The 26,218-nt window shown below is 46.2% G+C and overlaps 1 protein-coding gene across 2 annotated transcripts; it reads right to left on the bottom strand.

Annotated features, from left to right (window-relative positions):
• prkn (parkin RBR E3 ubiquitin protein ligase) lies at positions 1-26,218 on the bottom strand. Of its 2 annotated transcripts, XM_083633721.1 has the most exons (13): positions 26,132-26,218; positions 24,116-24,279; positions 20,167-20,371; positions 18,884-18,985; positions 13,634-13,749; positions 11,938-12,021; positions 10,011-10,126; positions 6,681-6,817; positions 3,876-3,937; positions 3,646-3,789; positions 3,099-3,185; positions 2,871-2,988; positions 1-168 (listed from the first exon to the last, which is right to left on the bottom strand). In XM_083633721.1, the coding sequence occupies exons 1-13, from the start codon at positions 26,136-26,138 to the stop codon at positions 56-58; spliced, it is 1,455 nt and encodes a 484-aa protein (XP_083489847.1). In that variant the 5' UTR covers positions 26,139-26,218; the 3' UTR covers positions 1-55. The 2 variants fall into 2 exon arrangements, with proteins under 2 accessions (XP_083489847.1, XP_083489848.1); XM_083633722.1 differs by lacking the exons at positions 24,116-24,279; positions 26,132-26,218 and adding an exon at positions 20,593-20,691.

A 26,218-nucleotide genomic window follows, 5' to 3' on the forward strand; every position in this document is an offset into this window, starting at 1 on the left:
TTGTTGATGGCAAAGTGCTTTTAATAAAGTCTGATGATGTCATGATTTGTTGAAATCAAGTCTGCCAGCCGAACCAGTGGTTGGCCATGCAGTCTCTGTTCCAGGAGACGCCACACAGCCAGCACCATTCAGCCTGGCACAGCGGGCACGCCATGTGCATACAGCCTCCTGGGAGGGGAGAAAGAGACAGAGATTTAGTTATAGCTTGTGTATAGCAAGATTATATATATATATAGAAAATATATATAATATATATAGAAAATATATTATATATATATATATATATATATATATATATATCAGCTTAAACTACAGCTTTTTATATAGTTATAGCAACCACATGATTCCAAAGAGGACAAAAACAGACATGGAGCGAGGGCAGGAAGAAGAGCACTCTTTGGAAATGGAGGAAAACGAGTTGGATGCTGCTCCACACCAGCCTGCTTAAAAGCATCCAGATCCCTGAACTCAGCAGGTGGAAGTAGCCAGTCATTCAGTCAATCAGCATCGGATCCAGTTAAATCCACTCGGAAGAACGGCGAAAACGTCTTTTCCGCCGATAAACTCCGAAGTTGCATACTGTTTGACTCGATGAACGTTGACGTTACTGCTCGAGGTGGAAAGCCACGGAGGCAGCCATTACTGTTTTGCTAGCGGTGTTCCTGATTAGCTGGTTACAATGTCAACTACGAGGCAGGTCCCTGATTGGCCCATCCGCCTTGTGGAATCTGAAGTAGCTCGCTCGAGGGCAGAGGCCAGACAGTCTTGCAGCAGCAGAATGAAACACAAATGTGAGTTCAGGTGAGCGGATGGTTTGGCAGGCTAGCTCCACACAGCAGCTAGCTCCACACAGCAGCTAGCTCCACACAGCAGCTAGCTCCACACAGCAGGCTAGCTCCACACAGCAGCTAGCTCCACACAGCAGGCTAGCTCCACACAGCAGCTAGCTCCACACAGCAGGCTAGCTCCACACAGCAGCTAGCTCCACACAGCAGGCTAGCTCCACACAGCAGGCTAGCTCCACACAGCAGGCTAGCTCCACACAGCAGCTAGCTCCACACAGCAGCTAGCTCCACACAGCAGGCTAGCTCCACACAGCAGGGATCACAAGAAGATTGAAAAACATCCCAGTTTGGCCGACTTACCCGGTGTGGAGGCGGTAGCCATTACAAAAGACCTCGTGCTACACGGCTAGCCCGATGAAGGCATACAAGAGTTTGCAGGCTTATAACTATTTTGCGTGTGGTTGGGTCAACGACGTCACCAGGAAATAACCTATTTAGTTTTATTTTCATCATTTTGAGTTTTCAGATTCTCCATGTTTTCCCTCCTATAATGAAACTGTTCAGTTCTTATCATGGGTGAAATGTGTTTTACTTCGTTTCGAACTTCGGAATCTCACACTAAGCCAAGTTGCTCCCTGCAACGCTCTACTGGACGTCTATTTCCTCCCAAAAATTGACCCCTATAAAACCATCCATTACGCCTGGGGGCGTCAATGGCTATGGCAGTAAGGCTACTGCCATATTGTCACTTTTTGCTTGTCCAGCAGCCTGTTGAGACACGTTCTGTTCCCTCTTGACCCTCGAATAGCTTCGGTTAGCTTTTAGCCAGCAGTGACACCTGTCTCCTCATGTTCCATCAACCCAAACGGGAGCGGCGGATGAGGACTGCACGACTTGTCGAACCAGGCCCTCTTCGCCAGGAACGGCAGGATCCACTGCGAAAGCTAAGAGTATTTCTCTCGTTCTGTTACAGCTAGCTTGGTAGTCTCTTAGCTAGCCAGTCTTGGCTAGCTATTAGCTGTTGAGTTACGCGAGCCTGAGCTAATTACCTCCCTGGCCGGGGTAGTGTTATAGCTAGCTCAGCTGCCTGCCTAGCGCTAGCTTCTACTGTTCTTCTACTGCACCATAGCTTGTAGCTTGTAGCTTCTTTCGCCTCGCTGGCCAGGCTGTGCCCACGGACCCGCCTTGCCCAGCTATGGACACCAACACACCGTTCCGTCAGTGCAGCCGATGCAATGCCGCGATGGCTACCGACAACTGGCACGATCTGTGCATGTTCTGTGTGGGGCCGGAGAATACTGAGCGCGCATGGTGGACCCACACTTTTGCTGGTGGTGCACTCCTCATGTCGGCACGCTGCCTCTGGGCCGATGCCGTTCGCGGGGAGATGCCTTCCAGTGGCTCGCCCATCGTAGGCCGAGCTCCCACTCGCGGAACTTGTCGCCTCCCACCCGCCTGGGCTCGGAGGCCACGCCGCCTCTCAGGCTGTAACCAGTTGCTGGTTTGCTTTGGGCCACGGGCCCTGGGTGGGGCACTGTTCAAGGAGCGCTTGTTGCACTGGATAGTGGAGGCCATTGCTTTGGCCTACTCTGCCGTGGGGAAGGCTTCCCCAGAGGGTATTAAGGCCCATTCCACACGAGGTGTTGAGACATCCTGGGCGTTGTTGCGTGGTGTGTCAGTGGAAGACATGTGTGCATTGCCTCATGGTCTACCCACCACACCTTTGTTAGGTTCTATAGCCTTTGCGCACGCTGTGTTGTCAGCCACCAGGCGGTACTTCCTTAAGTCACTCTTATGCCTGCGGTTACCATGGGCTGAGGCCATGTGCTCCGTTGCCTGCCTCGGGTCTCAGGGTCTCACGAGGTGCTTCCTTGCAGCGAGGTTGGGTGGATAGATGGCACAGTGTGAGATTCCGAAGTTCGAAACGAAGTAAAGCGTAATGGATGGTTTCATAGGGGTCAATTTTTTGGGAAAAATAGACGTCCAGTAGGGCGTTGCAGGGAGCAACTTGGCATAGTGTGAGATTCCTCGTTCTCACTCGTAAAACCTGGGTTGTAGGACAATCCCAACGTTTAATGTGCTTACCGTTTCTCTCCACGGCGACTCCACACTGCGGGCAGGGCTTGGTGGTCTCCTGGATGAGGAGCAGAGAGGCTCTGTCCCACCTCCCTCTGACTGACGCCTCCTCCTCCACCACAAAGCCCTGAAAAACCACAAAGACCTGAGAAAGCACAAAGTCCTGAAGTACAAAACCCCTTCCCCTAGCCTCTTACAGGAGTCACACACTTGGATGCCTCCGATTGGCTGGCTTACCTGTGAGTCGACACCTGTGGGCGGAGCCAGCGCTGCTAGACACGCCCCCTCATGGTATTCTTCCTTACACTCTCTACAGAAGACAAACTGAACACACACACATACATGAAAACACACACACATGCACAAACACACACCTCTCTGTAATTGTTATGTCAAATGTCATGACTTTCCCCCCCATTTTCTCTCCAATTGCACTTGGCCAATTTCCCCCCTTCTGCCCTGGTCACTGCTCCACCCTCTGCCGATCTGGGGAGAGCCGTAGACTAGCACCATGCTTCCTCCGACACATGCGCAGTTGCCAGCCGCTTCTTTTCACCTGACAGCGGTAAGCTTCACCGGCAGGACATAGCACGTGGAAGGATCATGCTATTCCCACCGGTTCCCTTCTGCCCCAAACAGGCCGAACAGACCGACCAGAGGAGGCGCTAGTGCAATGACCAGGACACATACCCTTAAGCCGGCTTCCCACCCGCAGACACAGCCAAGCTTGCCTGTATGCACGCCCGACCAAGGGGGAGGTAAATGTCATGATTTCTAGACTCACCCCGCAGCCCAGCTGTCTGTCACACTCGACTCTCCTGTTGTCGTCGGGGGGGAGAAGCCCCGCCCCACAGCCAGGTGACGGACACATCACTCCTCCAATCTGCAGCAAGCACTCCTCTGCCCCGTACTGCTGGTACCGCCCATACTGAAAGAGAGAGGAGAGAAAGAAACATTAAAGTTGTGTGTGTGTGTGTGTGTGTGTGTGTGTGTGTGTGTGTGTGTGTGTCACACCTGTTCATCCCCCAGAATCCGAAAATGGTGCAACTCCTTAATGAGAGAGCCTGGGCAGCCAGCTAGAGAGAGAGAGGGTGGGGGGGGGGGGGGGTAGAGGGACAGGGAGAGAGAAGGGTGGGTCAAGTGTGTCTGTAGGTAGCCAAATGTATTTGTGGGGTGGTCAAGTGTATCTGTAGGTAGCCAAATGTATTTGTGGGGTGGTCAAGTGTATCTGTAGGTAGCCAAATGTATTTGTGGGGTGGTCAAGTGTGTCTGTAGGTAGCCAAATGTATTTGTTGGGTGGTCAAGTGTGTCTGTATGTAGCCAAATGTATTTGTTGGGTGGTCAAGTGTGTCTGTAGGCAGCCAAATGTATTTGTGGGGTGGTCAAGTGTGTCTGTAGGTAGCCAAATGTATTTGTTGGGTGGTCAAGTGTGTCTGTAGGTAGCCAAATGTCTTTGTGGGGTGGTCAAGTGTTTTTGGAGGTAGCCAAATGTATTTGTGGGGTGGTCAAGTGTATCTGTAGGTAGCCAAATGTATTTGTGGGGTGGTCAAGTGTGTCTGTAGGTAGCCAAATGTATTTGTTGGGTGGTCAAGTGTGTCTGTAGGCAGCCAAATGTATTTGTGGGGTGGTCAAGTGTGTCTGTAGGTAGCCAAATGTATTTGTTGGGTGGTCAAGTGTGTCTGTAGGTAGCCAAATGTCTTTGTGGGGTGGTCAAGTGTTTTTGGAGGTAGCCAAATGTATTTGTGGGGTGGTCAAGTGTCTGTTGGGTTGCCAAGCTTTTTTGTGGGTAGCCAAGTGTTTATGTGGAGTGGTCAACACACACACACACACACACACACACACACTAGGGCATTCACAGACTAGTCGACTATTCGACTAGTAAAACCACTAGTCGACACTGTGCTTAGTAGTCGACTAGTCGTTTTAGAAAAAAAAAAAAAAAAAAATCTTTAACTCATTGAGTGCCAGCCACTTTTGGAGAACGGACGCTCCCAGTGCCAGAGTTTCAGAGCGTTTTCAGTGATTTCTCGAGGCCCACAGAATATTGTGTGATATTACTATGTAAACACCGAACACGCACAAAGAACGAGGAGACTCTATTGTATCATCAGCAAAAAAAAGTTTATTGATACCATTTTCCGTTCTTTAGTTATCAGCCGGAGAAGATAGGTTGTTTTGAGCAAAAAGAGACGTTTCAAATTAGAAGCTGAGATATTGAGCCTTTTGTGAAATGAAGCATTTCAAGCAAATCACTGACTCTGAAGCTAATATTTTCTGACCTGAAACATCTGAACAGTAATTTCCTTCAATAAACAGCACCCGCACCCCCCTCAACTCCAAACTCCTTCTCCGTGGGAGTGTCTCTGGTGGCTTTGCTCGCTCTGCTGGCTGCTGCGTGTGTCAGGCGAGTCTCTGCTGCCTGTGGATCCACGTTCGGATGGCGGCCGCTCGTCGGGGGAGTCTGGATGGGGCTCGCTGAGTTCGTCTGCGTTTCTGGGGTTTCGGTTGTGAGCTGGGATGAAGCTGCGTCCGATTCTAGGCTTTCTGCTGCGCGTTTCAAAGTGCGCTGCACCCAGTCTATTTTCGGGAGCGCTCAGCCTTGTGCGCCGGCTCCCAGCGCGACACTGAAAAGCCAAACCATGCTCATGGGAATGGTTTGGCTTTGGTTTTATTTTCTGGCGGCTAATCGTGTGGAGAAACTATGCAGCAGAGACAGAGGGGCTCATTTGTGGGAGTGGATTGACTGCTGTTCGCAGCTAACGTTGGCTCCAGGCAGCCAGAGCAATCTGTGCCGCTCTGGCTCATGCATCGGTTTCTCTTTCATCACGGGGCTTTTTCTGCTGTTTTTCCTCAACTTTCACTAATCTGGAGAGCACTGTCGCCACCTAATGGGTCTGTAAAATAGGTTATACACATTCAATAGCTACAATATTTTTACAGGAGATGCACGAGGCTTTGATCCACGTCCCACCGTCAAAAAACGCAATTGACGACTTTAGTCGTCTTTGGCACTCTACGTTACTATTCGAATTGACGACTATAGTCGTCATTGGCACTCAATGAGTTAAGAAAGAACATGAGGTATTTACACGACATACATGGACTATCATATCCCATATCCCATATCCCCCACAAAGAACATCAAAACACAACAAAACAAAACAAGAAAACTGCATAAGATACACAATAATCCAAGAACAAACAAGACTATTGGACAAACAACCAAACAAAAACAATGCATTCAAAGTAAATACATAGATCTTGCCCTTTTGGCAGCTAGGAAATGCATAGCTTTAAATTGGAAAGCATCCAATCCCCCAGCTGTAGTTCACTGGTGGAATGAACTCTCAAGCTACCATACGTTGGATAACATTTACTACAAGAGCAAAGGCAGATTCTTAGACATCCCCAAAATATGGCAACCACATACAGAGTTTGACTTTAAGAACTTTTTACCCCAGTGTCATTAGGCTTATCAGGATAGGAGCTGAATGCATTGTTTTTGTTAGGTTGTTTGTCCAATAGTCTTGTTTGTTCTTGGATTATTGTGTATCTTATGCAGTTTTCTTGTTTTGTTGTGTTGTGTTTTGATGTTCTTCGTGGGGGATATGGGATACGATAGTCCATGTATGTCGTGTAAATACCTCATGTTCTTTCTTGAAGATTTTTTTTTTTTTTTTGCTAAAACGACTAGTCGACTACCTTTAGGTACGACTAGTCGACTAGTAAAATCTACTAGTCGTGAATGCCCTAACACACACACACACACACACACACACACACACACACACACTCTCTCTCTCTCTCTCTCTCTCCTACCAGCACAGGGCAGAGAGTAGCCAATCACAGGATGGTGGACAAACTGTCTCTCGTTAAGACGGGTCAGACAGTAACGATGGAAACAGTCCAGACAGACCACATGACGCTCCGCACACTGGAAGACCAGGACCACATCCCTAACAGACAGACAGACAGACAGACAGACATGGAGAGAGAGACAGACAAACAGACAGGGAGAGAGAGAGTTTCTACACTGTCATAATAAAGAAGAACATTAGAGTTAGAGTTGGGTCGATTTCCGGTTTTGCTGGTCCGGTGTACGAGCTTAAACTGGGTTGATTTTATGCAAACCGGATGAACCGGCATTTGGGTACGCACATACATTTGGGGACTTGTATGTTGTTTATTGTTTATTGTTTATTGAATGGATCCCCATTAGCTGATGCCGGGGCAACAGCTAGTCTTCCTGGGGTCCATGTAAAAGCATACAATATAAAAACATGAAAAATACATAATTACTAAACCTATTACAATATAAATAAATACATCATAGAGTTAAGATGATGGTAACTCCGGTCATATACAATAAATTCATCATATTCAACATAGTATTAAAAAACCTGTCATGTGGTCAGCTGCAAGAGGTGTTTCTTTAAAGCTATCTTGAATGATAGCTTACTTTGTGAGAGATGAATGTGAGATGGCAAAGAATTCCAGGATGATATGGATCTATAAATAACTGTGCATTTGAGGAGATTTGTTCTGGGAGCAGGAAGTGTTAAATGACCAAGGCTTGCATTTCTGGTATGATAATTGTGAGTGTTGGTACATTTCAAAAACTGTTTGTGAAAGTAGTCTGGCATTTGATTTATGATAATGTTCCTGAAGAACATTAATAGACTGCAGATCAGTTTTTTTCCAACAGGTAACCAGGATAGGTGCGAATGCATATATGAAATATTGGTGCGTGTTGAACAATTTAGTACCAGTCTAGCAGCTCTGTTCTGAACAAGTTGCAGTTTGTTCAGGTCTGACTTTGTTGCTGCTGACCATATGATAGGACAGTAATTAAGGTGACAAAAAACCAAGGACTGAACGACTTGACCCATAACTAAGGATGTCAAGTAGGTGGAACACTTTCTGACCATGGCTATGCCTCTTCCCATTTTCAATACAATACTATCAATATGATCCGACCATGATAGTTGACTGTCCAGAAACACACCAAGCAGTTTCGTTTTTTTAACCTGCTCAATGGGTATACCTGACATTGACAGATGCAGCTGCGGGTCATCAATAAGCATATGCCTGGAACCGAAGACAATGCTTTTTGTTTTGTCAACATTCAGTACAAGTTTGTTATCTTTTACCCATTCTGACACCCTGTTTAGATCCTGATTTAAAATATTTACTAATTCGTTCAAAGTATAGGCAGTACTATACAATGTTGTGTCATCAGCATACATTACCATATTGGTATTTGTTGTAACACAGGGAAGATCATTTGTGAAAATAGTAAATAGTAAAGGACCCAAGCAGCTTCCTTGAGGAACCCCACAGTGATTGTACTTCGGTTCCGATAGGCTACCATTAAAAAACACTCTCTGTGATCTACCTGATAAGTAACTCATCATCCAGGCAAGTGCCATACTATTAAAACCATATTTTCTTAGTTTGGAAATCATTATTTCATGGTCTATGACATCAAATGCCGCACTGAAGTCAAGTAAGACAGTACCAACCATCTTCTTGGTGTCCATTTGTGTTAGCCAATCATCAGTTAACTGAGCTAGTGCGGTTGAAGTTGAATGACCTTGTCTATAGGCATGCTGGGAACTAGTGACCAGTTTGTTATTAATAAAGTAATCTTGAATTTGTTTAAAAACAATTTTTTCCATCAATTTACTCAGAACAGGAAGTATGCTAATAGGTCGACTGTTAGTACCAGTGAATTCTTTCTTTTTGTCCTTGGGCAACGAAATGACCTTTGCCTCCTTCCAAGCCTTAGGACAGACTCCGTTCGTTAAACTCCTATTAAAGATGTAACAAATAGGAGTGGATACGTGGCATGCCGCAATTCTTAACAGTTTGCTGTCTAACATGTCTGTACCAGCAGGTTTATCACATGGCAGTGATGACAACAGTTTCTCAATGTCAGGTATATCGGCTGGCACAAAATTAAACTGACAGCTTTTACCTTTCATTATATGATTTTCAATTAATGTGCATGAGGAGGAGCCGTCAGAAGGCGTCATATTTACTCTTAGATTTTCAACCTTGTGAAATAATTATTAAAATAATCGGCAATCTCTACTGGTTTAGTCAGATACACTCCATTCACTTCTATAAAAGAATTAGTTTGGCATGATGATCTTCCCATAATTTGATTTAATATTTTCCATAATTGTTTTCCATCATTTCTGGAGACATTGATCTTATTCTGATAATATTCTTTTTTATTACTTCTATTCATTTTAGTTACATGATTTCTAAGTTTACGGTAGTTCATCATGTCTGAGAGAAGACCAGATGAGTCAGCCATTTTTTTTTAGCAACGTCACGTTGCTTCATGAATTCTTTAAGCTCATTCCCTATCCAGGGGGCGCCATTCGCCCTGACAGTTGTTTTTCTGACAGGAGCATGTTTATCAGCAATTTGCAAAAATAACCTCATAAATTTATTCAACGCGACTTCAGGATCCTCCTCAAGACATACAGTAGCCCAGTTTACATGTTTTACGTCATTTATAAACCTTTCTTGATTAAAATGTTTATATGACCTTTTATGGACAATCAAGCTAGGTGCTTTTGGGACCTTAGTCTTCCTTTTAATTGCAATTAAGTTGTGGTCTGTAAAACCAAGAGCTATTGATACAGTTTTGGTACATTTATCAGGGACATCAGGTATGTGTTTCACTCAGTTGCATTTTGAGAGATTGTTTTGAGAGATGGTTAATTACTTGAATAGACACAACTATATGCAGCCAGGGATTTGCTACAGTAGGAAGCCGACCAAACAGGTGAGCAGAAAAACACAGACGAGGCCGTTTCTAAACACTGCAGGAAAGGAGCCATGGCAAAAGGTGCTACATGCTAAGTAAATAAGTTCTCATTCAAGGCTCTCATTGTTCCATTGGTCTGGGTGCTGAGTCAAGTGCGACACCTAGTGGTAAAATTCGGTATACCAGTTCGTGTGGTTTTTTGGTATAATTTATAAATCAAACCAGTATGAATCTTTTTTTTTACACCAGGCCAACTCTAATTAGAGTAGAATAGTGTGTGTGTGTGTGTGTGTGTGTGTGTGTGTGTGTGTGTGTGTGTGTGTGTGTGTGTGTGTGTGTGCGCGTGGGTGTGTGTGTGTGTGTGTTACATGATGTCAGTGCAGGCGATGCAGGGGACGTTTCTGATGTTGGTCATGATGAGGTCAAGGGTCACGGAGAAGTCGTCGTCTGAGGTCGGATGAGCTCCACACTTCATATAGAACTCCTGTAGGAACACACACACACACACACACACACACACACACACACACACACACACACAGTGTTGTGCGTGAACATTTTAAAGGAGCTTGTTAATTGAATGTGCTGATGTTTTTGGTGAATGGTGAACTGTACGTATCTGCTTACGGCCGGGTCTGAAAAAACAAGTCTGAACGTTAACTTAGCAACATGGGCAACGAATTTGAAATGACGCATCCGACCAGCAGGGACGACCAGCAGGGACGACCAGCAGGGACAGGAACCGTTTAGAACCACTTCCAAACTGTCCAATTACTCTGAATAGAGTGCCAAAGTCACGCCCTTTACGGGTTAGACATATGAACCAAGGGAGTTCATCCGCCATTTCTTTTTCCATGGACATATCATAAAATAGTTTCATGTGGTCAAACCAAGTGATTCAGCTATATTTAGAATCAAGGGTACTTAAAAAAAAACGAGGACCACTTTTATGATTTTTAAGTGTAAAGAATGCGATTTTCAGAAAACGCTTCAAAAGTCATAAAAGTGGTCCTCATCTGTGAAGATTATATTGCTGAACACAAAGTTCGCTCTTCCCATATAAAAATCCCATAGACTTTTTTACACGTAGGAACCAGGAAGTGCAGGGACTTCTGGGTAAGCCTACAAAATAATGTAATCTCTGCGGGACTCTACAGAAGCCTTGGCCTCTAGTGGCCAGACCGTTGTGACGGCCCTGCCCACTCTGCCTCACTGTAAGCTAGAGGGAAGCCTCTGTGATGGCAGAGTGCAGCAGGCCGTCAGCCCAATTGTGCTCACCTGAGGTGGGTGTGGCTTAGGGGACTATATAGGGAGCTCCCCTGGCTGCAGCTGGTCTCTCTCTGTCCTTCCTGCAAGCAGGACTGCCACCTGGCTCAAGGGCCTAACCTCCCTTTTTGTTAGGTTATGTTTTGCACCAGGTAATACAACACGCACCCACCATTCTCCATACATCCATACACTGCACACATTACTGATAACTGATATCCTCACATCCCACACGTCGTTATTTTTCTATGCTTTATTTACTTTAATACAATAAATATAATTACAAAACGTTACGTTCTTGTGTGGACTCCCTGTTTTTGCCATGCATCCCCTAGTGCATGACAAAATGGGGGCTCGTCCGGGATAATTTATTAATTAATTGGGTTGTTTAGTTAAAAAAAAAAAAAAAAGTTGTCTTGGTTGGGAGTTTCACACTTGAGTTTGTTTGTTTGGTTTTGGTTAGGAGCCGGACGGAGAGAGCATTTGGCCCCAGCCCCAGAGTATAGATTTGCAACGGGAGGTAAGTGTTGGGGATGTGACTTGCAGGTGTTAGTTTAGAGTTTGTTAGTTGGAACAAATCCCTGAGCGGCCCTTACCGTTAGGGTATTGGTTGTTTGTTTGTTTCTTTAATTTACCCTTAGTGGAGTTTTTGTTTAGCGGCGGATCTTGGGGGTCACACTAGGTGGCTGGAGGGGAGGAATCCTCATGCCCGAGTGCCGAACGTAGGCTAAGTTAGGTAAGTTTATTTAGGAATGTTAGATAAGTTAGGGGGGGTTTGTTCCATTTTTTTTTTGAAGTTATGCTGAAGGAAGAAAAGAACGTGAACTAGTTCATCTTAATCTGTGTGAACTGAACTTTGAGCTAGCTCTTGTGAAGTGTGAACTTGATACTGGATGCGCACACGCACACACACATGCACACACACACATCCACGTGCACCCACACACACGCACCCGCACATGGCATGCGCACACACACAACTTCACGCAGACCTACTACACTTCGATCAAAAGGGTGCTCTGCCCCTACCGCCACATTTCCATGACAACCCTCTGATTGACAGACACCATGGATACGGCCAGGGATCAGCACATCGTCCCAACAAGATGGACCCTGAAAGACAGAGAGAGGGAGAGAGAGAGAAAGAGAGAGGAGAGTGAGAACTCTTGTCTTTCAACCTTCTTAGGGGCTGTTCACACTCAGTAACCAACTGGTTAGCTTTTCTAGCATAACCTGATGTTACTTTAGCAGCTGCTAGCTCAGGACCCAGCTGGTTAGCTCGTCTAGCATGACCTGACCTGATGTTAGCTTAACAGCTGCTAGCTCAATAACCAGCTGGTTAGATCTTCTAGCATCACCTGACGTTAGCTTAGCAGCTGCTAGCTCAGTAACCAGCTGGTTAGCTCGTCTAGCATGACCTGACCTGATGTTAGCTTAGCAGCTGCTAGCTCAATAACCAGCTGGTTAGCTCGTCTAGCATGACCTGACCTGATGTTAGCTTAGCAGCTGCTAGCTCAATAACCAGCTGGTTAGCTCGTCTAGCATGACCTGACCTGATGTTAGCTTAACAGCTGCTAGTTCAACTGGTTAGCTCTTCTATCAGACAATACAGTGGTGTTGTGGAAAGCAAAGGTTTACCAGATATTTCTGTTATAATCCATGCTGCCTTTATGATCGCTGTTACAGTAAATAGCCCGGGCCTTAGACATATTTTAACTAGCCTAAGGCCTTAGGGATATTTTAACTAGCCTAAGGCCTTAGGGATATTTACATTCAAATTAGTGCAAAAGCACCAAATTTGGCTCAGATGTAGCACAGGGCTGGGGGCATGGTCAGGGTGGGGTATCCCCCCATTCTCCCCATTCAGCATAGTTAGCATTGAGCTGCTAGCCCAGCCCAGCCAGACAGGATCGGGGATTCAACCACTGCAGTAAACACATATCTGAACAGACGTCTATTTACCTGGTCTAGAATCCCCAATCCTGTAGTGTAGAGCCGAGCACCGTCCTTTGGTGACTCAGCCCATTGAGATATATGGGGGGTTTTACCCCACTTTGAGTCTGATGAAGAGCTTTGACGCTCGAAACGTCACTTTTTGGGTGTTAAAATAAAAAACACTGAAACTGGAGCCCACGCAATGTGCAAGCTTTTTATTTATTTTGTACTACTTGTTCACCTTTGTGCTCGGCACCTGCCCAATCTGGTTTTGGATGTGTGTGTTTTCTCTTTGATATGGTTTTACCCCCCTCACATGCCAGCCGTAGTAACATTTTGTGGGCGTTCCCACACAGACTGACTGTATCTACGCTCTACTGATTTAGCGAGAGCGCCAAATCTAATATGTTTCGGCTATAACTTTTGAACCAGATGAGCCATGAGCCACAAATGCAAACTTGGTGCCTATGTTATGTTTTTGACCATTAGAAACACGTTGTAATGCTTATCTATATGATTGGGTGTGTCTGGACCCCTAACTTGCATATTTCCAAGATGGTGGCTACCCGAAAATAAGTTTATCCTAGTTTTTTACTCTTGGTAAACTTGGTGTCTATTTTATACTTTTTGAGCTTTAGAAACACATTGAATGAATTCATGATTGAATCTAGCACTCTTAATTTGCATATTACCAATATGGCCACTATCCCACAAATGTAATCTAACATACATTCCCCCCCCAGATTGAGTGTAGAGTTGTAGGAACAAAAAATTAAAATAACAGTCTTACCCTGCTCAGTGTCAGTGTTGTCTGTTGGCAGCTTCGGCAGCGGACTCGGAGTTTCCCCGGCTGGACAGAATGACAGACGCTCTTACAGAACACATAGAAGGAAGTGTAGGGCTGACCTGGGTACAGACAGAATGACAGACACTCTTACAGAACACATAGAAGGAAGTGTAGGGCTGACCTGGGTACAGACAGAATGACAGACACTCTTACAGAACACATAGAAGGAAGTGTAGGGCTGACCTGGGTACAGACAGAATGACAGACACTCTTACAGAACACATAGAAGGAAGTGTAGGGCTGACCTGGGTACAGACAGAATGACAGACACTCTTACAGAACACATAGAAGGAAGTGTAGGGCTGACCTGGGTACAGACAGAATGACAGACACTCTTACAGAACACATAGAAGGAAGTGTAGGGCTGACCTGGGTACAGACAGAATGACAGACACTCTTACAGAACACATAGAAGGAAGTGTAGGGCTGACCTGGGTACAGACAGAATGACAGACACTCTTACAGAACACATAGAAGGAAGTGTAGGGCTGACCTGGGTACAGACAGAATGACAGACGCTCTTACAGAACACATAGAAGGAAGTGTAGGGCTGACCTGGGTACAGACAGAATGACAGATACTCTTACAGAACACATAGAAGGAAGTGTAGGGCTGACCTGGGTACAGACAGAATGACAGACACTCTTACAGAACACATAGAAGGAAGTGTAGGGCTGACCTGGGTACTACTACTGGGAGTAGCGCAGGCGTCGACCAGGAACGGTCGCTTGTTGCAGTTGCTCGTTCGTTTCCGTGCTCTTTGTATTATTATTATTATTATCGCTCTTTTCTAACACTTATCGTGTGTATATATTGTGTAAATAGTGTATCCGTCTGTAACCATGCGGTTCAGAGGAATTTTTAACGTATTTTTGACCGGTTTACTGCTCTTACAATGTATCGCCTGGGGACAACAGCTGGCGCCAGGACATGCGGCTATTGTTTACAGCAGAGAACAGCTGCTGGAGCTCCGCTCGCCGGCCGGCGAGTCGGTCCCAGCGCCGCTTATTCCGGAGGAACTGATAAAGAATGCACGGCGTGGAAGAAGGGGGAGAGGCAGAAGAGCGAGGCAGAGGAAAAACGAAGCCAGGAGAGAACGTCGGAGATTCAAGCCAAATCTCCCCTCGCTGATAATGGGCAACGTCAGATCGATATCGAATAAAATGGAGGAATTAACAGGTCTGGCGAGGACGCAGAGGGAATTTCGCGAGTGCAGCCTAATGTGCTTCACTGAATCCTGGCTAAACAAGGGCATTCCGGACTGCAACGCATCAATTGATGGCTTCCAGACTATACGGGCGGACCGCGATAGCACCTCGAGCGGTAAAAGTAAGGGAGGTGGCCTTGCCATTCTTGTTAACAATAAATGGTGTAATCCGGCTCATATCAGCATTAAAGAACGCTCGTGCTCACCTGACACGGAGCTCTTAGCTGTGGGATTAAGGCCATACTACGTACCTAGGGAATTCTCTCATGTGATTGTTGTGGCGATCTACATCCCACCTTCTGCTAACCCGATATCAGCGTGTGACATTATCCACAACGCCATTGCGGGACTCCAGTCTAAGCATCCGAGTGCATTGATACTGATATCAGGAGATTTTAATCACGTGACTATGACGAAGACACTGCCCAACTTTAAACAGTACGTGAGCTGTAGCACTAGGGGCGATAGAACTATAGACTTGATGTATGCGAACGTGAAGGATGCTGCCTACTCTTCGTCACCCCTCCCCCCGCTTGGCCGCGTCGATCACAACCTAGTCTACCTCAGATCTAGATATACCTTGATGGTAAAAAAGCTGCCTGTAACCTCCAGGACAGTGAGGGTATGGTCAGAGGAGGGAACTGAGGCTCTTAGAGCCTGTTTTGAGGTAACGGACTGGCAGGCACTCTGTGACCCACATGGCGAGGATATTGATGGAATCACAGAGTGCATTACGGACTACATAAACTTTTGTGTGGACGGCAACATACCCACAAAGGAAATTAAATGTTTCCCGAATAACAAACCTTGGGTAACTAAAGACATTAAGGCCATCCTGAACGCCAAGAAAAGTGCATTTAGGTCGGGGGACACAGACAGGATCAGAGCCATCCAGGGAGAACTGAAAGCGAGCATTAGAGTGGCTAAGGAGTGCTATAGGGCAAAGCTTGAGGCCAAGCTTCAGCAGAACAATATGAGAGAGGTGTGGAGTGGTGTGAGAGCCATCACGGGCTTTAACAAAGCAGGGGGTGGGGGGGTGGAGGGGGGGGTTGATCGGGCCAATGAATTGAATCTGTTCTTCAATAGATTTGATGTAGCTGGCCCGGGGGCCCCCCCCCCCCGACTCTCCTGACCGCAGCACTCTAACAGCAGCCCCCGCCATACGGCTCCCCCCCCTCTCTCTCCCTCTGGCTCCGGCTGATGGCCCACCTTCCCCCCCCCTCATACCCCGTCACCCAGAGACGAGGCCACATCCCCCCTCCTCCCCCCCCCCCCCCCCCCCGAAGGGCTTCAGAGCTGATGATGCCACCCCGCCCCCCCCCCCCCCACCCACGCTGACCATCACAGCGGACCAGGTGAAGAATCAGCTGAGGAGATTACACACGAGAAAAGCAGCTGGCGTCAGCCCCATGGTGCTCAAAGCCTGTGCCCCCCAGCTGTGTGATGTGCTACAGCTGATCTTCAACAAGAGCCTGAGTCTCCACTCTCCAGAAGGTCCCTGTGATGTGGAAAACGTCCTGTATCGTTCCTGTACCGAAAAAGCCTAGACCCAGCGGCTCCAATGACTACAGGCCGGTAGCTTTGACGTCCCACATCATGAAGACCCTGGAGAAACTCGTCCTGGAGCAGCTCAAGCCTATGGTCAAACCATCCCTTGACCCCCTCCAGTTCGCCTACCAGCCCCGACTGGGAGTGGAGGACGCGGTCATCTACCTGACCAACCGCGCCTACGCTCACCTGGACAACCCAGCCAGCACTGTGAGAGTCATGTTCTTTGACTTCTCCAGTGCGTTCAACACCATCAGGCCGGCTCTACTGGGTGAGAAGCTGACGGTGATGCGAGTGGATGCCCCCCTGGTGGCCTGGATTGTGGACTACCTGTCTGGCAGACCACAGTATGTGCGCCTACAGAACTGTGTGTCAGACAGAGTGGTCAGCAATACGGGAGCTCCACAGGGGACAGTCTTCTCTCCCTTCTTCTTCACCATCTACACCACGGACTTCACCTACCAGACTGAGTCTTGCCACCTTCAGAAGTTCTCTGACGACTCTGCGATAGTGGGATGTATCAAAGATGGTGATGAAGATGAGTATCGGGATGTGGTGGCCAACTTTGTCACATGGTGTGAGCAGAACCACCTGCAGCTCAATGTGTCAAAGACAAAGGAGCTGGTGGTGGACCTGAGGAGGGTCAAGGCTTCGGTGACCCCTGTTTCAATCCACGGGGTCAGTGTTGACATAGTGGAGGATTACAAGTACCTTGGAGTGTACATTGACAACAAACTGGACTGGGCTAAGAACTCTGATGCACTCTACAAGAAGGGGCAAAGCCGTCTCTACTTTCTGAGAAGACTGAGGTCCTTCAACGTCTGCCGGACCATGCTGAGGATGTTCTATGAGTCGGTAGTGGCTAGTGCCTTCCTCTATGCTATTGTGTGCTGGGGCAGCAGGCTGAAGGCCGCGGATGCCAACAGACTTAACAAACTGATCCGTAAGGCCAGGGACATTGTGGGGCTGGACCTGGGCTCTCTGACTGCGGTGTCAGAGAAGAGAACGTTATCCAGGCTACGCTCCATCATGAGCAATGACTCGCACCCACTCCATGGCGTGTTAGTCAAACACAGGAGTACATTCAGTGAGAGACTGATTCCACCTAGATGCAATACGGAGAGGCACAAGAAATCATTCCTGCCTGTGGCCATCGGCCTATTTAATGCCTCTCTTAAAAGAGCACCTCGGAGACGCTCAGTCTCCCTGAGATTGAGCCAGCCGAATGGCTAGCTGGAAAAGTGTCTGGCTGAGCCACGTTTAACGTATAGGGCAAGCCGAATAATAATACAGGTTCAGTGTGCAATAAAGATAGGCTAACTGGAAAATGTGCCTGGCTGAGCCACGTGTAACGTATGGGGCAAGCCGAATAATATAATATAAGTTCAGTGTGCAATAAAGTCAATTGACACGTAAGGTATACTTACTCTACGTATTTGCTTACTTAGACGTACTCCACTATTTTGCTCCTATCGCAGTAATACTGGTTAACGTTTATACTGTTTATACTGTTTATTCCATGCTATGTTGTGTTTTATTCTGCTTATTTTACTACTGCACTACTACTGTGTATTTATTTTAGGCTATGTGTGTTTTGTGAACGAGCAACTGTGACTTGTCCCAATTTCCCCCCGGGGATTATTAAAGTCTTTCTGATTCTGATTCTGATTCTGATACAGACAGAATGACAGACACTCTTACAGAACACATAGAAGGAAGTGTAGAGCTGACCTGGGTACAGACAGAATGACAGACACTCTTACAGAACACATAGAAGGAAGTGTAGGGCTGACCTGGGTACAGACAGAATGACAGACACTCTTACAGAACACATAGAAGGAAGTGTAGGGCTGACCTGGGTACAGACAGAATGACAGACACTCTTCCAGAACACATAGAAGGAAGTGTAGGGCTGACCTGGGTACAGACACTCTTACAGAACACATAACACCTTGAGGGCTTGCTCGCCACTGTGAGACCTCCCCCACTGCTCGGCCACTCGCCCCCTCAAGTGAGCAATTGTGGGTTGCGCCGCATCCGGCGCCCCGTTATATTAGTAGGATATGTGCACATTGCACAGCAGATTTTTTTAATGACGGTAATGAAATGGACACCATTGCTATTTTCAAATACCCTGGGATACAGTATCATCTTATTACCGCCCAACCCTGCTTCTAATACTTTCCCACAGGTTAGTAGACAGGAGTAAGGCCAATGTAAACTAACCTGTACCCATGAGCCATTCTAGGCTTTGTAACCAGGGGGTGCAAGACGAGAAAGCCCACTAACTGATGGTATTAATCGGTTAATGTTGAAACGGTCCGTTATCGGTTAAACGCTTGACATCCCTAGTCCGTTTACATATAGAAATTTCATCTGATCACTAGGGGGTGCAAGTGCACCCCTTGTACCCCCAGTAAAATCGCCAGTGCCTGTACCTGTAGTGTGCACCTCTGCCCGGGCCTCCTCTCCTCCTCTCGCGCTCTCTCCTCCTCTGTCACCTTCGTCCTCTGTTCCCTCTGCTCCTCCTCCTCCTAGGGCTGGGTGATATGGACCTCAAATCAGATCTCTGGATTTTTAGGTTGAATGGTGACGTGTGTGTGTGCGCGCGCATCAGGGCTAGTTCTATTGAAGTGAATGGGGCAGGCATGGAAAGTCCCACTATAAACCATCATACAGTATCTGTGTCATTTCACCTTTCATTGAAAAATGCTTCCACACATTGCAAAATCCGAACGCTGTGATGAGTGATGTATTTTCCTTCTTTATAGGTTCCTTGTCTGTTTGCAAATCAAGGCTAATGCTGAATTGAACAATTCATGAATTTGCTATGGGGACTGCCTGCCTGGAACCCTCTGAAGGACCCCCGCTGGTCCCCAGACCCCACTTTGGGGACCACTGATCTAGTTTTTCAGTATTCATCTCAAATTGATGTCGTTCCTTTGCACAATTCAGTATCACTGCACGTCTGAGAAGAGCGTTCAAGCAGCGCTGCAAACTGGTTTTCTCATGTCCCGCCCTACTCTGCCTCTGATTGGGTTGGGTTTCTGTCACTCTGGTAGTAGTCAGCAAACTCTCAAAACACCACTGAGTGGCTAAAACAGAACCGCAGGAATGAGTGCGGAAGTATACCTCCGTGTTCGTCAGGGGAAAAGTGAATGGGGTTTTAGAATGGGGATTTCACTTAAATGCATCAAATAAGGTCTGTGGTTAACAAAAGTTTATGGGAACACGAATTTGGGTTCAGTAGGATCATCTTCAGAAACATTTTTAGAAAAAGCTTCAAAAGCTATAAAAGTGATTAACGTTTGTGAAGATTATCCTGCTGAACCCAAATTTGCGTTCCCATAAACGTTTGTTAACCACAGACCTTATTTGACGCATTTAAGTGAAATCCCCATTCTAAAACCCTATAGACTTTTCCACTGACGAACCAAAATGGCAGCAATTTCTGATTAAGCCTACAAAAATACGTCATCCCTGCAGTACTCTATAGCTTGTTAACATGGACAACTCACTTCTTTTTCTTTCAATGGTAAAATTCATTTTGAAATCCGTTGCTCAGTTGTTGAGATAATTGTGTTTTATAACTACCAAATTTACTGGCTAAACTGTAGATAGCCTGTGTTGCTAGCTGCTATCATATCATATACTATCATATCATATCATATCAAATCAAATCAAATCAAATCAAATCATATCGTAGATATCACACATCTACCTCCACCTCCACCCTCCAGGATGACAGCCAGGCCAGAGGAGGTGCAGGGGAGGCACGAGGAGCTGAGGTCCAGCCGGGTCAGAGCCTCCTGCTGCCCTGGCCCGCTTCCTCTGAGACGCTCCTGCCCGAGGAGGAGCCGCGAGGAGGAGCAGCCGGAGGGAGGGAGCACCACATGCACCGTACTCTGCTCTGGGAGGTCACAACCCTGAGAGAGAGAGAGACAGAGAGAGAGAGAGTGAGTGAGTGAGAGAGAGATTTTTATGCACATTTTAAAGTATCGTATTAGAAAGGGTTGATGGAAACAGTAAAATTCCTAACAACTTCCTCAATTTTGCCAAATAAGTTTTTACGCACACCTGAGGTGGTTTTTTGCCTTTTGGAAAAAGAGTGAAAGTGCAAAATGGGACATGGAAACACCAGAGTTACCTGAAACCTGTGTTGTGCACCGCTGCCAGCGTGTCCTGTCTGCTGCCAAGTGTTCTGCCATTGTTCCCACTTCCCACTTCCCATTATTCCAAAACCCCAATAGTGCGGCAACAAAGACAGCCCATTATCCCCAAGATGAAAAGCCCATTTCTCCCAAAACACACACTCTTCCATTGTTTCTCAAACAGAAGCACATGGCTAATTAGTATGCATAATGACATCATTCTCCATGTTTCTCAAACAGAAGCACATGGCTAATTAGTATGCATAATGACATCATTCTTCCATGTTTCTCAAACAAACAGAAGCACGTGGCTAATTATTTTGTTTTTGTTTCCATCGAGGACCACAATGGAAATAAGTGTTTGAAATAATACTTTCTTGTGCTATCCTCTGGGGTCAAATTTACATGAAGTACCTTTATCATGTATGTTTTGTTTATCACAAATAAATTAAAATCAAATCAAATATGCAGAATGACATCATTCTTCCATGGTTTCTCAAACTAACAGAAGCACATGGCTCATTATTATGCAGAATATGGGCCCCGCCCAACAAACAGTCCAATAATCCCACAGCAGTTCAAATGTTGTGGATCCTAAAGTGTTGCACCCAAAGGGTCTTACTCCGTCCCTACAATGCCTTTTGCAGGCTGACTCCTCCCACAACTGCTTTGTGTGACACGTTTCCCAGGTATCTGGCCAGCATGGCAGAATGGGCATTTCTCCTGCGATGTTGGCCATAATATTTACGGTACTCATCACCGCCAGAAAACAGAAATACGGCCACCAGCAGATTACATGACAGAATTATTACTACCTGTCCTATGGCAAGTGACCATTGGAAAGGTCTCTCTGTCTGTCGGTAAATATTCTGGAACATTACCAGCTGCATTGGCCATCTGAAAAAAATCCCTAGCGGAATCCCTGATGTATATATGACAAAAATGTGATATATGATCAATTATATATTATTTTGGCCGGTAAAAAATATGCCTGGCGGGTGGATTTTTTCCATCTACCCGTCACCTGGCCGGTGAGTCAAAAAGTTAATTTCGGGCCCTGCTCGTGTACTTACCACGCGATGAAATAATAATCCAAAGTTACGTTAAATGGTCATTTTCATAGTAAATCCACACACCAAGAAGTAAACAAAGAGTAACCAAACTAACAGGAGTATGACCGAAGTTACTTCCTCGTTTGCCATGAGGCGCATGTGCTGTGTGCAGTGTGCTGTACTGATGGCTGAAGACTAAAGGGTTGAGTTGTGTGAACTGTCGCAGTTTAAAAATGTGTGAATTTAGTAAAAAAAGTACAGCCTGCTAGAGTGAGAGGGTCCAATTATAAAGGATGAAAAAAGTATCAAACTTAAACTGTGATTTCTCAAACAGTACAAAAGATAAATTAAAGCTGAATTAAGGTGATAAGAGTCCTAAAAGTGCTGACTCGTTTAAAGTTTGAACTTTGAATAAAGTGTCTAGCTTAAAGTATGAAGTAGTTAGAGTTCAAAGAGGGCATGGTTTCACCATGAACTGCTATTTAAAACCAATGACAGTTGCACCCGGAAGGATAGACAATCCATGTGTTGACAAACATGCTGATTCATGCTCTTCAGTTGGTTGCAATGCCAATGTGCAACCTCACCACTAGATGCTGCCAAAAACGACACACCTTGAAAGGACGTTGATGTGAAAAAGTCAGGCAGACCCACAGCTTGGTGGCTGTGTAGTCTGGTGCCACAACCCTTGTTCCGTATCTTCCGGTGGAAACGCACCACGTCATCCGGTGGATGACGCCGGGAACGGCTCCAAAAAAACAATTCTGCTCTGAAAACAGGGCATCATAGTAACATACATAAATGTGATGTGCGTTATCCAGCTATGTAGCTACAAAAATAAAATGAACTAACACCGTATAAAAGCATCCTTCTATGGGGGACAAAGCGGAAAGACCACCGGATGAAGCACCAGAAACACAGGGTCTTAGGGCAGATGACATTCCCTGTAGTAATGGCTAAAAGGAGCTCTCTGCTTTGAGTAGTCTCGCTGGCCAGCCTCCTCTCCCTTCAGCCTCCTCTCCCTTCAGCCTCCTCTCCCTTCAGCCTCCTCTCCCTTCAGCCTCCTCTCCCTTCAGCTGGCCAGCCTCCTCTCCCTTCAGCCTCCTCTCCCTTCAGCCTCCTCTCCCTTCAGCTGGCCAGCCTCCTCTCCCTTCAGCTGGCCAGCCTCCTCTCCCTTCAGCCTCCTCTCCCTTCAGCTGGCCAGCCTCCTCTCCCTTCAGCCTCCTCTCCCTTCAGCCTCCTCTCCCTTCAGCTGGCCAGCCTCCTCTCCCTTCAGCCTCCTCTCCCTTCAGCCTCCTCTCCCTTCAGCTGGCCAGCCTCCTCTCCCTTCAGCCTCCTCTCCCTTCAGCCTCCTCTCCCTTCAGCTGGCCAGCCTCCTCTCCCTTCAGCCTCCTCTCCCTTCAGCTGGCCAGCCTCCTCTCCCTTCAGCTGGCCAGCCTCCTCTCCCTTCAGCTGGCCAGCCTCCTCTCCCTTCCGTCCGAGGAGTCTGGCGCCGCAGGTCTCCACAGTGGGATTGCGATGGGCGGCGCTTAGAGTAGGGATGTTCATTTTGAAAATTTTCCAAAATCGATAATCGGTGAGAATTAACGATCAATTATCGATTATCGATTTTATTAATACTTAGAAAATTTTCAATATTTTCATTTTTTTTTTTTTTTTTTTTTAACAAAATGAATGCCTATGGCAGAAAATACGAAAGACAACGTGTTCTCCTCAATGAACTCTTTATTTCAATGTGTCTCCTCTTCAACACTGCTGTCCCCGGCGCATGCCGGTGTGAATTTCTCATGTTTAAAACAGTTTTGTTGGCACAAAGGCCCATGCCCAGCCAGAAAACTAGAGACTATATGAAGCTCCACCTCACGTTAGTCGGCTGTGCAATGGAGTGGGGCGAGGAGGAACGAATTCCACCCAAACCTAGTCCAAATTTTTTTTTTTTTTTTTTTTTTTTTTTTTTTTTTTAATAATTAAAAAATCGATCCAAATGCCACAGGATCGATTCCAATCCTTAACGATCGATTATCGATTTTCGATAATTGATGAACATCCCTAGCTTAGAGGCAGTGCCCTTGGAAAATAGTTTCCAACAATCCAATTTGCCGTTTTCAGCGTGTAGTAACGAGCTAGCTAGCGTGTAGGTTTCTGCCGTTAGCTTGCTAGCTAGTTAGCGTTGTTGTTTTCACTGAGGCAGGGCACTATTTACAGCGACACACAGGGAGGAGGGAGCGGAAGCCGCTCTGATTGACATGGTCGGAGCCAATGACTGAGTTTGTAATAAGCCGGCAGCGGACATCCGGCTGCCACCGAAACAGTCGCTCCAATGGGAGAGCAGAGTAGAGCAGGGGAGGGTTTAACCCAGTTATGGAGACCTGCGGCGCCAGACTCCTCGGACGGAAGGGAGAGGAGGCTGGCCAGCGAGACTACCTTTGAGAGAGCGCCTGGTGACGTGAGGTTAGTGGCTGTGTACCTGTAGGGTGGTGTGGCTGTGGAGCTCCCTCCCAGCGAACAGCACCCTGAGGTGCTCTGGCTGCACCCCCTGCCTCCTCCCCACCTCCTCCTTCAGCTCCAACACACTGGACTCCTGCTGCAGCTCCACCGCCACGCCCGGGCCCAGGTTATACCGCACAAACACTGTGACACACAAACACCCATGCACACACACACACACACACACACACACACACACACGCACACACACACACGCACGCACGCACACACACATGTACACATTATATCACATTGTGTAATTCATTGTGCTAAGCTAACTAGGCCGCCATGGGGCACTAGGGGGGCATCAGTTATATTTGTTAATACAGTATAATAAATAAAGAATCAAATATATTTTATTATATTTTATAATTATATTTAGTGTAGTATTAACATATATAATTGAATCCTTTCCTTCCACATAAAAATCATATTTGCCATGCCCATCTGTCTAATTGCCTGCCAGTCAAACGTCATCATCACATTCATTGTCATTTCCCCCTGGTGTGGGTAATAGTCTGGAACAATGTTTATAATGGAAAACAGAAACATTGAAGAAATGAGAAAATATTTGAGATACAAATGTAATTATTAGGTTAATAAAAGTCAGGAAATATAATATTCTGATGTGTGATTTTTGACATTTTCAGTAGTATGGATTTATTTCTTCTTGCAATGGGGGGGGGGCAAAGGCTAATGCTAGTTGGGGGGCCTTGGCATGGAAACGTTAGGGAAGCCCTGAACTAGGCTACTATTTAAAAAAAAGCTGCGGGCACAGAGAAGCATAATGTTGCATAGGGCTGGGCGATATAATCCTATAGTTACACTATAAGTACAGTGTGGTACCCCGTAATTAGCCTATAAGTACAGATCTTGTTACCCTCTAGTTACAGGCTAAATTCACTCCTTGTACCCCGTAGTTACACTATAAGTACAGTGTGGTACCCTGTAATTAGCCTATAAGTACAGATCTTGTTACCCTGTAGTTACAGGCTAAATTCACTCCTTGTACCCCGTAGTTACACTATAAGTACAGTGTGGTACCCCATAATTAGCCTATAAGTACAGATCTTGTTACCCTCTAGTTACAGGCTAAATTCACTCCTTGTACCCCGTAGTTACACTATAAGTACTGTGTGGTACCCCGTAATTAGCCTATAAGTACAGATCTTGTTACCCTCTAGTTACAGGCTAAATTCACTCCTTGTACCCCGTAGTTACACTATAAGTACAGTGTGGTACCCCGTAATTAGCCTATAAGTACAGATCTTGTTACCCTGTAGTTACAGGCTAAATTCACTCCTTGTACCCCGTAGTTACACTATAAGTACTGTGTGGTACCCTGTAATTAGCCTATAAGTACAGATCTTGTTACCCTGTAGTTACAGGCTAAATTCACTCCTTGTACCCCGTAGTTACACTATAAGTACTGTGTGGTACCCCGTAATTAGCCTATAAGTACAGATCTTGTTACCCTCTAGTTACAGGCTAAATTCACTCCTTGTACCCCGTAGTTACACTATAAGTACAGTGTGGTACCCCGTAATTAGCCTATAAGTACAGATCTTGTTACCCTCTAGTTACAGGCTAAATTCACTCCTTGTACCCCGTAGTTACACTATAAGTACAGTGTGGTACCCCGTAATGAGCCTATAAGTACAGATCTTGTTACCCTGTAGTTACAGGCTAAATTCACTCCTTGTACCCCGTAGTTACACTATAAGTACTGTGTGGTACCCCGTAATTAGCCTATAAGTACAGATCTTGTTACCCTGTAGTTACAGGCTAAATTCACTCCTTGTACCCCGTAGTTACACTATAAGTACTGTGTGGTACCCAGTAATTAGCCTATAAGTTACCCCGCTAGCCGGCTAGCGGGGTAAGCCTATAAGTACAGATCTTGTTACCCTGTAGTTACATGCTTATTTGCGGGCTGTATTCTAAAGCGTTACCGAAAAGTCTAACGTTAGAAACAGAGTAGACTATAATGTCCTACCTATCATGCTGCCAGCTGCTCTCTCTCTCTCTGGTCAGTGTCTCTGTCCTTCAGTTTACGCGCTGACTGCAGCAGGGAGACTCCATC

Source organism: Poromitra crassiceps (assembly GCF_964638095.1).
Source record: "Poromitra crassiceps genome assembly, chromosome: 3".
NCBI classification, from domain to species: Eukaryota; Metazoa; Chordata; class Actinopteri; order Beryciformes; family Melamphaidae; genus Poromitra; species Poromitra crassiceps.